This window comes from Elephantulus edwardii, unplaced genomic scaffold (genome assembly GCF_000299155.1).
Source record: "Elephantulus edwardii isolate Elephantulus edwardi_28Jun2011 unplaced genomic scaffold, EleEdw1.0 scaffold00003, whole genome shotgun sequence".
NCBI classification, from domain to species: Eukaryota; Metazoa; Chordata; class Mammalia; order Macroscelidea; family Macroscelididae; genus Elephantulus; species Elephantulus edwardii.
The window spans coordinates 20,232,292-20,244,457 of NW_006399753.1; the positions used below are offsets into that span (position 1 = coordinate 20,232,292).

General features: G+C 45.7%; 1 protein-coding gene across 1 annotated transcript in view; it reads left to right on the forward strand.

Moving 5' to 3' along the window:
- Positions 1 to 4: 4 nt before the first annotated feature.
- SNTB1 (syntrophin, beta 1 (dystrophin-associated protein A1, 59kDa, basic component 1)) overlaps positions 5 to 12,166 on the forward strand; it is a gene marked incomplete at its 5' end in the record, with an annotated part of 288,235 nt that continues 276,073 nt past the window's right edge. Inside the window, one exon of the mRNA XM_006879471.1 lies at positions 5 to 485. Within this exon, the coding sequence (XP_006879533.1) occupies positions 5 to 485 (481 nt within the window). The remainder of the gene's footprint in view (positions 486 to 12,166) is intronic.

Consider the following 12,166-nt stretch of genomic DNA (forward strand, 5'->3'; position numbering starts at 1 on the left):
GCTGGAAGTTTTGGTGCGGGATCGCTGGCACAAAGTTCTGGTGAACTTGAGCGAGGACGCCCTGGTCCTGAGCTGCGAGGAGGGCGCGGTGGCGCACAACGGCCTCGGGGCGGCCACCAATGGCTCATTCTGCAGGGGCGCCGGGTCCCCGGGCGGCGCGCAGCCCCCGGACTCGCCGGCGAACGTCCGCACCGCCTTCACAGACCTGCCCGAGCAGGTGCCCGAGGCCATCTCGAACCAGAAGCGCGGCGTGAAGGTGCTGAAGCAGGAGCTGGGCGGGCTGGGCATCAGCATCAAGGGGGGCAAGGAGAACAAGATGCCCATCCTCATCAGCAAGATCTTCAAGGGGCTGGCGGCGGACCAGACCCAAGCCCTCTACGTGGGCGACGCCATCCTGTCCGTGAACGGGGCCGACCTGCGGGACGCCACGCACGACGAGGCGGTGCAGGCTCTGAAGCGCGCGGGCAAGGAAGTGCTGCTGGAAGGTAAGGGGTTAACGCGGCAGGGGATGCGCCCCCGGCACCCTCTTATCGCCCACGTGTCAGCACAGCCGGGAGCCAGCGGCTAGGAGGTGGCCAGCTGGGGAGCAAGTGGCCAGGAGGTGGCCAGAGTTTTGACAACTTTCACCCACCTGGGGGCAACTTCTGCCATGCCTGGAGTAGTGACAGACTGGACCTGGAGGGCTGTGTGTATTAGAGGGGGCCACCAGGGTTCCCTGCGCACGGCCCACTGGGTGTGCGCCTGGTGCGTAGGGAGCCCACCCTCAAATAGTCCAAGCATAGACTAGAGGCTGGGAGGTGGAGCGAGGTAAACACAGGTAGGCACCCGTCCGCCCGCGTAGCAGAGCGGGCACAACTTTTCCACTCTGGCAAAATCTGCCCCCCTCGGGCGCCTGGGCAACCCAGCCGGAAAGGGGCCTGAGATGGAGGGTAACGTGTGAGTGCTGCTAGAATTCTCGCCACGCTTCTCCGCGTGTCTCCTGCACACTGCACAGTGGGGTTATGCCCGCCCGGTTGAGCCGAGCCAAGGGCTGGGAATGTGTTGCCTTTTTTATGCGCCAGCTCGCTCATCTGGTGCCTGGCGGGTCAGTCTGGATTCCAGCTTGCTCCAGGTGGAAGGCTGGAGAAGGGTTGTTCTCAGCCTGTGTTTTCCTGGGCTTGTTTTGGAATCAGCCTTTGGATTTGTAAACAGTTGCCCCTGCCTTTGAGGCCTCTTCAAAACGCCTCCCTTGAGATCTAAAATTTCCGGTCCCTATAGATCGAATATGAATAGAGTGGAACTGAAAGTTCTAGTGTTCGAAGGAAAGAGGAGCAGTGGCGAGCAAACCATCATTTCATTCCTACAGCGCATGCTCTCATCGCTTACTTGTCATCTTCTGGACAGTCACCTCTGTGAGCTCATCTAGTATATTATCTCCTTACCAGCAGTCCCTAAGTTGAGATTGAGTCCTCTGGGGGGGGGGGGACGGGACTATTATCTGCTTAGAGCCATCCATGTTGAGTGAGTGAATGGACAAGCAAAGCCCCCCAGCCGGCTGAAGAGAAGGTTTTAAATAGGAACTTTGTAAACTGGTGGTTGACTGAAGCCCTAACCCAATGACATGAATCAATTTCCTGCTCACTGGAGGGGCAGAACTGACTTGTGAACCTGAGAGAGTTCAAAGTTGGGAAACCAGCTCTGTCACATGTGACAGCTGATGCAACTCCACTGGTACGTGCTGGCCCTCCTCCTGGCTCAGAGTGAAGGCTTCCATTTGTTTGTTGGTTTGTTTGGGGTTTTTTTTTCGCCCCATGTTTATCTAGAGAATTTATGTTGCCTTCCCATTTCACTACCTCCGAGTGGAAGGCTGTTTGCTTTGGCTTGATGATTAACATAAGCAAGTGCAAGAAAAGTTTTCTGGGCTCAGGTGTGTGTTGATGTGTGTGGCAAGAGGTAAGTAGGAGTAGAGTTTGGACTAAAAGCTCTTGGGCCTGATCCCTTCGCAGGACATGTTAGAAATACTAGGCATCAGTGAGAGGAGGGGCAAAAGAGGACCACTTTTTTTAAAAGTTGCTTAAGATTAAGTATTTTAGTTTATTTTTTTTAAATTGAGATTTTTAAGGAAAGTTTCTAAAGAACTTATCATTTTCTTTTATTATGTCTTTTCTGTCCCTCCTTACTTTCAATTTAATGAATAATGACTTGGCAAAGAGGTAAAAAAGAGGGAGAACGGTTGACTCTGCATTTGAAAAGAAACACAGTCAAATGAAAGCAACAAGACCTAAGTGGCTTTCTTTTTTTTTTCTTCTTTTAAATAAAATGTTTATTGTATACTGGTTTACTTGCAAAGTTTGTATACATTGATTTTCACACTGGATTGTTCACCTTTCCTTGACCCAGCCCACTCTCCATCTATTGAATTGTGTGACCCTGTGATTAGCCACCCTCCCCCTTCCCCATATGTGGCTTTCTTGAGACAGCCAAGTCTAAGAGAAACATGGGGGGCAGGCAGGACCCCCTCAGCTTAGTGCTGTATCTGCTCCCCAGCCCTAGTGTTCAGAAATCGACCACTATTGAGAGAAGTAAAAGGAAATCTTTCTCAGAATGGTTGAGTGTGGGTTCCCCAGGCTGTGGAAGAGAACACGTACAGACCGTCAAGTCGAATGTCACATGCCTTCAGTTTGATGGCTTGGTTTAGAGACGGGGCCCGTGGTGTTGTTCGGTGCCATCAAGTCACTCATAGTGCCTCAATGAAGAGCAGATCTGAGCCCTCTGCTGTCCTGTGCCGTCCTCATCATCTCCGGCACACTTGAACCCATCGCTGCAGTCACCGTGTCAGCCCATCTTGATAGGAGTCTTCCTCTCTTTCGCTGACCCTCCACCTTTCCAAGCGTGATAGCCTTTTTCAAGGAATAGCCTCTCCTGGCCGCATGTCCAAAGTATAAAAGACAAAGCTTTGCCATTCTTGCCTCCAAGGAGCACTCAGACTGCACCTTTTCCAAGACATACCTGTTTGTTCGTTTGTTTAGCAGTCCATGGCTGGGAGAATTTATAAAACTGGTGGCCTAGTAGTAAGAAGCTGTGTTGAAATCGCAAAGGCATGTAGTTTGAATCCACCCGCTGCTCTACGAAGTGGATGGGCAGTCTCCTCTGCGAGGTGTACCGCCTCTGAAAACCCACTGAGGACTCAGCTATGAATCAGTTCTGTTTCAACAACCACCTAAATAAAGGGCTGTTTTTGAGCCCCCCTTTTTTTATGAACACCTTCATGTTTGTATTCACAAATGATGTTGATTTCTAAGTGTCTACATAGGAGAGCCTTCAAGGATGTAAGGGGAGAGGGCTAAGGGATATTTTAAAGTTATAGTCATTTGGTAAAAAGGCAGTTTCTACTTAGGAGGCTTTTGGGTTTTGCATGGAGATTGGGTGAGTTCCCTATGACGTGAGTTTCGCCCCCTTGTGGAAAGCCTTTGCCACTGCTAGTGAAGCATCCTATAAGGTGAAATGCAGGCTCTCAGAGATTCATGGCAGCTTCTCAGGGGAAATCCAACCACATAATTCATCTTATCTGAGACTTCGGTGTGAAATGGGAGTGTAGAAAGCTGTTAGGCCAGTTAACTTGACCAGACTACTTTAAACGATAATATTCAGAGAATCAAGCATATGTACCAAATTCCTGCTGTGATTAAGCTATTTTTAGAATTTAAATGAAACCATGATTGCATTGCTTCTGTTAAGGAATTACCTCTTCCTCTTCATTTAGTTGTTATCTTTTAAAAAAAATTTAAAACGAATTATAGGCCATTCCTGTGGGAGCTGATTTGAAAGATTTGAAGGACAGAGAATCATAACCACAGGCCACATTTTTCTTGCACACTTAATATGCATCGGGCTAGAGTGCATTGGTTCATTTTACATTGAGAGTAACTCCAGGAGACCAGCCTTTGCTGGCATGAAATATCAGTTTTGGGAGAGAATTTGAACTTTAAGGAACCTCATTTTGCTTAAGGTGTCTAGATTCTTAAAGAATACCTAAACTGAAGCCTCGTATCCCCTGGCATCAAGTTAATTCTACCTCAGGGTGGCCCTGGTCCCATTTGTAAGCATGGAGATCTTAGTGAAAGCTGACTGCCATCCTTCTCCCATGAACTGATGACCCTTTGCTTAGGAACCTAACACGAAACACACTGTACCACCAGGGCTCCTCTAAAAATACCCAAGAACCTTGAGATTAGAGTCTTGGGCCTTAGAAACAGCTCTGTGATAGAAGCAGATTGAACGTTGTGTCATTCAGTTGATTGTGACTCACAGGTACCCTGTGGGCCTGAGTAGAACTGCCCCATAGGGTTTCCTCGACTGACATCTGTAAGAAAAAGGAACACTGGCTCTAACAGGCAGCGGCTTAACCATTGTGCCCCCTGGAGCTCCTTAGACTAAGGCCATGTGTCTCCAGTCTGTTGATTAGGAAGGTAAAGCTGTAAGAAGTGATTTGTCCTAATAAAATCTTCTGCTTTCTTGGTTTGGGGAGCAGAGTGGGGTAGTCTGTAGAGAGTCACACCACTCACCCAAGGGCTGGACCTCAAGGCTGTGCAGATCTACCAGTAGAGAGAGATGGCAGCCTCCGCCTGTGTGATCTGTAGCCTGAGACACTTGGGGGAAGGTCAGCTCTGAGCTGGTTCTGCCAGGAGGGTGAGAATTCAAGTTTTCCCTTGTTTGGGGTTTCCACTCTCTGCTGATGCTGTGATGATTTACTACACACTTATTGACTTCAAATAACACAACTTTATTATTTTATAGTTCTTTAGAAGAAATGTGTAGCTCCCCGGCTGGATTCCCTGCTGGAGGCTCTGGGTAGACTCTGTTTTGCTCTGCTTTGTTATCTTTTTTTTGAGCATCATTTTGTTTATTTCTTTTAATAATTTTAATGAACATTTACAGAGATTTTTGGATTTCCATTCATTCATTGTTGCACTTTTCTCCCTGCCCACCCTATTCCCCAGTTGGCTCTTCTCTTTGAAAAGTAAAAGAAAAATTCTTTCATTGGTATAGAATCCTATCCACCCCGAGTACACTCCACTATGCAGCCTTCATTCTGGACTCTTGTCATAACCATAATGCCTTATCATATATCACTTTTAAACTGTTCTCTCCCTCATCTGTTTCAATGCGTATACATAATTTATCCAGTTTTTCTCAGTCTTACCCCAGCCCTGATGTCAGTCCCATTCTACGACAGTGGCACTATGCAGTATTTGTCTTTGTCTTTTTGTGACTGAGATATTTCACTCAGCATAATGTCCTCCAGAGTCACCCATTTTGAATAATATTGCATGAGTTCCTTGTTTTTCAGAATAGTATTGCATGCGTTCCTTGTTTTTCAGTGAGCTTTTAGCGACTGTCCACATACCCTGCCTCATGGGTCCTTCCATCGTTTAAGGTTGCTGGGTCCTCAACTTGCTTACCATGCATTACTCCAACTTCTTGTCTGTCTTCATCGTCTACTTTGAAGGCCCTTTATCCTTCCTCTGGACCTAGACTGATGATCCAAGATAACCTCCTTGCTTTTTGTTTTGTTTTGTTTTTTTTTTCCACACCAACCTCCTTGTTTTAAAATCATGATTTGCAATTCAGAAAAGCACTTGAACGTGAGCTGTGTGGCCAGGAGGGCAGACTGTCCCATCCAGGCCTTCTTTAAGAGGAAGTGTGGGGAAAAGACTAGTGGTTTGAGCAGGGCAGAGGCATGTGGTCCTTGTTGCTGAGGTGGGCTTCATTCTGAATGAAGAGGGTTTTTACCAGTGAGGCGCCATGCCTGCCTTTGTGTTCCAGCAAAGTAACTCTCCGGAACGACGCCTCTGCCGTGAGGTTGGCAAGGCTCCTGGGAGATGCCCAGTGGCTCTGGGCTTCAGCCCGTCCACCCTGAGAGTAGCCAGGAGTGCCTTGGCAGGCAAGGTGCAGTGGTGTCACTCAGGTTGTGACATCATCATCTGCTTGGCCCTTTGTGGATGCGGGGGTAATGCACAGAGAAGGAAACAGATGTCAGAGCTTAGGTGCTGTGCCTGCCGTCACTTGCAAGTGATGGAATAGGGGCTGGAGTTACATTCTCTCAGTCATCACTGAGTGTTCGTTCTGTTACATAAAACACAAAGCCAACAAATCCACCAGATGCTCTGCTGGAGAAGGAGGGGGCAATCTCCTCCTGTACCAGTCAGATCTGATTTGACAGTACACGTAAAATAATACAATAAAAATTTAAGACAAACAAACAAGAAAAACACACAAACATGATACAGTAGACCAAAGGAATTCGAAGGAGTATAAGGTGAGTGTGGCCTCTGATTTCAGGGAGCTTGAAGTCTTTGAAAGGTGTGTTGGCAGATTACTGTGTTACAAATTGTGCTACTAATGAAAGACCAGGGAGTTCTGGTGGCCTCATGGTAAGGAATCGTGCTGTCTACCCAAAGGAGTGTGGTTCAAACCCACCAGCTGCTCTTACAGGAGGAAGACAGGCAGTCTCCTCCGATGCAATTAACTGCCTCTGAAAACCCACCGGAGACTTGATGGTTCGCAACAACTACAATGAAAAATCACCTATAGGAACCCACCAGCTGCTCCGTTGGAGATAGGAACAGTTTCTCCCCATATTTTTTTTTCTCTCTTTTGGGGAACATGTTTGAGGAGGTCAGCTGTATGAGGTTGATCGTAAAATTCCCCAATGAGTGTGATTTGTGATTTTTAACCCTGTATTTAGCACAGTTCCATTTCTTTCTTAACAATTTCTAATTTTCCTTCATTCATGGCTCTCACATTCCATGTTCCAATCACTAGGGTCTGCTTACAACTGTTCCTCCTCCTTTGTATTTCCATACTTGATAGTTCTACCTAGGTTGCCCTTTCTGTTAATCTGCGTGTGTTCTGTTGTGCATAACAAACTGTGGCTGACTCTGAGAAGAATGGGAATCCCAGAACATTTAATTGTGCTAATATGAAACCTATACTTGGACCAAGAGGCAGTAGTCAGAGCAGGGTAACACTGCATGGTTCAAAATTGGGAAGGGTGTACGCCAGGGATGCATCCTGTCTCCATACCTTTTCAACATGTATGCAGAGCAGATTATCCGAGAGGCTGGGCTCTATGAGGAGAATTGTGGCATCAGGATTGGTGGAAGATCTATTAACAGTCTGCGTTATGCAGATGACACAACCCTGCTTGCTGAAACTGAGGAGGACCTCATGCACTTGCTGCGAAGGGTCAAGGACTGCAGCCTTCAGTATGAACTGAGGCTCAATGTCAAGAAGACAAAGATTCTCACCACTGGACCAATTGGCAGCGTCAGGATGGATGACGAAGAGATTGAGATTGTTCACAGCTTCAGTTTGCTCGGCTCCACAGTCAACACTCTTGGCACCAGCAGTCAGGAAATCAAAAAGCGTATCGCGATGGGAAAGTCTGCTGTTAGGGACCTCTCTAAGGTACTCAGGAGCAACAGTGTCTCTCTGGAGACTAAGGTGCACCTGATACAGGCTATGGTATTTGCAATCGCTTGTTATGCATCAGAGAGTTGGACAATGACTAGGGAGGACAGAAGGAGAGTGGATGCTTTTGAGCTGTGGTGCTGGAGAAGGGTACTGAATGTACCATGGACTGCCAAGAAAACAAACAGATTCATCTTGGAGAGGATTAAACCAGGCTGCTCCTTGGAGGCAAGGATTCTGGGGCTTCGTCTGACATACTTTGGACATGTTGCCAGGAGGGACGGGTCCTTGGAGAGGGACATCATGCTTGGGAGGGTGGAGGGACAGCACAGGAGGGGAAGACCCTCTATGAGGTGGATTGATTCGGTGACTGGGGTAATTGGGATGGGTGTGTCAGAGGTGGTGAGGTTGGCGCAGGATAGAGCAGGGTTTAGGGCTGTTGTGCATAGGGTCGCTATGAGTTGCAAACGACTTGACGGCACATAACAACAACAACAACACTTAGCACAGTAACTGGCATGCAATAGGCTCTTTATATAAACCTCAAAGGAAAAAAAAGAGGGAAAGAAGAGAGGTGAAGGGAAGGGAGAGAAAGGAGGAACCTGGGGCTTTAGTGACTGTTTTTAAAGCTTCCACGATCCACTGTTAGTGCATCTGAACTGTGATGTTGCACTTTTAGCCCTAGTGGTCCACTGGTTAACTGCCCTGCTGTTAACTAAAGGGTTGGCGGTTTGAAACTACCTCATGGATCCACAAGAAAGATGTGGCGTCTGCTTCTGTAAAGTTTGTTGTTGTTAAATGCTATTGAGACATCTCTGACTCCTAGCAACCCTGGGGGCAGCAGAAGAGACCCCACAGCATCCTGTAACACCTCTGATCTCTGCTGTGCCTAAACCCATTGACACAGGCACTGTGTGACCCTCTCAACTCCAGGGACGGGAAGAATGGGGATAGGGGAGATTAGAGCCTGGAAACCCTTATATGACAGTTTACTTTGCCACATCGGGTCCCTGTGAATCAAAACTCAATTCAGTGGAACTTAACAACAAGGAAAAAAAAAGTTAATATAAAAAAGAACAAAAAAGGTGACTTTTGGACCAAGAAAGCATGTACTTGACACAGACCAGTCTTAAAAGACAGCAAGAGGATCTAGACATGGTTTTTAAAGTTTTGAGAAAATGCAGTTGTCCTTTTAATATTGTATTTATAACCAACCACCTTTCTTTAAAAAAAAAAAAAAACAACCTGTCTGCTTAGCTATTTTAATGGTTTCTTTTGTAAGTTTATTTATCAGTTGGGGAATTCAGACCTCCTTCTTTAAGAGAGGCCGACAGATAGGCCAGCCCTGGGGTTTCTTATTTCTAGGGGGTGGGCAGTGTGCGTGGCATACAGCAGTGCATCTTAGCAGTCACCCCACCGAGTGTGGATTAAAAATAACTCACCGTGCACAGCTCCGAATATGTTTCTATCCGGAGCCACCAGTGGTCTGTGTGGTGAGGGGAAATTATGCTCCGCCAGGCAGTGGCCTCCTAAGAATTCGATTTCAAACGGTGTGTTTCAAAGCAGTTAATGTTAAAGAAAAGCCAAATTTGCCCCTGCGTTTATACCAAGTGTTTTATATACGAAACCTCATTACCCACTTCACTGGCCTTGATCTATAATAATGCTCGCCTTCAGCGCTGGCCTGCAGAGTGAGACTTCAGAGAAAATATGTAAGATGCTCCACCGAACGAATAGAAATCCTAACGCACGCACAGAGTTGAACCCCCATTCCGAAACAGACAAGATGGAAGAGTTCACTGCGAACAGGGAGTGTCCTGGGAGTGAAATGACAGTCCGGACCGCAATGGCTAGCCCCTGGAAGGATGGAGGGAACCGTGAAGAAGAGCCTGACATGCCTTAATCAACAGCAAACAGACCTGTTGGGCAGGTTCACATCAGAGGACTTCCTTGAGATACTGTCTTCAGTATCTTTGACTCATCAAACCTTTGACATGCCTGGGGGCTCCGTGGGTTGAAGTCAACTTTGATGACAGCTGACCTGAAAGGAAGTGTTTGGAATGCACCCCAATAAGTAAGGAATTGTCTGATGTAACCAATACTGTTTTATACCTTTGAGTCACCTTCAAACTATAGAGACCCTGTGGGCAGCAGACCAAAACCCTGCCCAGTTCTGCACCCTGCTCCCAGTGGTCAGTTCAGTACATTTCTAGGAGGGCGACTTCCACTTCCAAAAGGTTGTATCTTATCGGTGATTTTTTTTTTATTAGTGGCAGACACCCTTCGTCTCTACAGTGAGGCCTGCAGTGCAGTCCAAAGAGGAAATGGGAAACAGATCCTCAAAATGTGGATGGTGCGGGGACACGCAGAAAATGGTTTTGTGAAGAGAACGCTGACAAGAAAGGTTTTCAACTACACAGCAATATTCAAAATTCTTCGACAACTTTTCAACTAATTCTAGGAATATGGAGACCTTATTTGTGAAAACTCAGATATTCCCCTTCATGACAAACACAGCTTATTTATGTAACTATTAGTAACCCAGCATTATACTTTATGTGTTTGGTTTGGTGGTTTGTTTTTTGGGGTTTTTTTTTACTCCATTATATTATGCCTCACTTACTTTGGGCTCGTGGCCAGGAGAGATTGGTCCTTGGAGAAGGACATCATGCTCGGAAGGGTGGATGGACAATGCGGAAGAGGAAGACCCCAGGTGAGATGGATTGATACAGTAACTGGGGCAATGGGGGTTGGTGTGTCGGACTTAGTGAGACTGGTTCAGGACAGGGCAGGGTTCAGAGCTTCTGTACATACATACATCCCAGGCAACTCAATGGCACATAAAAATAATAACATACTATGACAGGCTTGGAAACAGAAGTGGCATCCACTTCCTAAATAACATGCCTCCGGAAACCCTATGAACTTTGATAAATGTCGATAGTTGTAGAGGGGCTTCAGGCCTTTTGTTCATAGTGTTGCTATGAGTCGTGCTTGACTTGAAGGCGATCAAAAACAACATATTGTTGTTTGTTGTTAAGTCCTGTAGAGTTGTAGATGACTCATAACGACCCTATGAACTAAAGACCTGAACACTTGTATAACTTTCATTGTTTCTCCAAGTTCATAGGATTGCCTTAGGCAAGCTATTTCAGAAGTGGTGCCACTCCTGCTTCCAAGCTTGTTTGAGTCAGGAAGTTCCACCAAACACTGTCCACCATATGTAACCATTATCACATTTGACACATCACTGTCATAATGTTTAGCTTCACAGCAACCACGAGTCCATAAAACAGTCCAGTGCAACCAACATCATAGCTTTATTTACCCTCAAGAAATTTTAAGACATGTCTAAGGTAGGAAGTGTAATAGGATATTTGCTCTATGTTAGAGCCCTCTTCACACAGGGATACATGAAACATAAAGCTCACCAAACAGAAAGGAACAACACAACATCTCAGAGGTCTCAAACTTTGGTGGTGATAAGAAGGAAAGAAAAATTCCCTCTCTTGAAAATTTTAATCACAAGATGATTTTACTCAGTGTGTAAAACTGGATTAAAATGAAATAAAAAGCTGAAGCAGATAATTTAATCTTAAGCGCTCTTAGGTCATTAAGATTCTCAGATGACTGAGCTGGGAAGAACGCACAGCAACCAGTCCAGACCTCTAACCATTTCCAATTGTCTGTATTTTTAAGATACATCCTTACATTCGAAGATCATCTAAAAGGAAGAAAAAGGGCAGCATGAATTGATCGACTCTAGTGTCCATTAGTTAAATAGTTTGTTACTGAAACGATTTACTTATCTCGTAATGTTTGTAAACTAGGGATCTCTTTGGAAGAGTATAGAAAAAAATATGTGTAGAGGAGCAAGATGCAAGTCTTGTTCTTCTGGAACAATCTAGAAAAGATTCCATTTGTGTAAATGATACAATAGTAATGAATGATGAAGAAGGAAACGGTACCAGAGAGGTAGTGAAATGGCCATAGAGGGCATTGATTTACTCAGGATATCTGAAGTCAAAAGGAGTGTTAATCAAGAAGGTGATGTATGTTAGTAAGATTGCGTAAAGTGCAAATTTAAAATATAGGCAATTACTTGGCTATTTGGGGCCTGGATGCTTTTATCTGAAACATCCTTTCATCTGCAGTGCAAAATCAAGGTCAGTGACTTCATTTTTGCTTGCAATAGCTACTATATTTTCCTCTGCTCTCTACTTGCATTTTTAGATTTTTTTTTTTTTCTTAAATCAAGATTGTGTATGCTTACAGCACTCTTCTGTTGGACCTTCTCCACACTCCTCATGTTTTCTGGACAAAAGTGTTTCCAGCTGCTTTGATGGTTCTTACCCTTATATTCTGAGTAATCTACTCGCGTGGTTGAATCTTGATAGGTTGATGTTAGGTACTGTTGGTTAAATCAGTCTGTGGTTATAAAAGGAGTGTGTTGTATTGGGGTAGTGTATTGCCTTGGTGGAGTGCTGCTAACAAGAAGTTTGGCAGTTTGAATCTACTTAGAGATCTGCAGAAGACCTGGCGCGCTGTTCTTATAAAGCCTGCCATCAGGAAAATTCTCTAAGGCAGCTGGGCTCTGTCCCCTGAGGCCACTGTGAGTCACCATGGACTCAGTAGCAGCCAACCACAAAATACTTATAAAATTATAGTCGGAGTTCACTTTCCAGCCAAAGAAAATCTTACTCCCCCCCCCCCC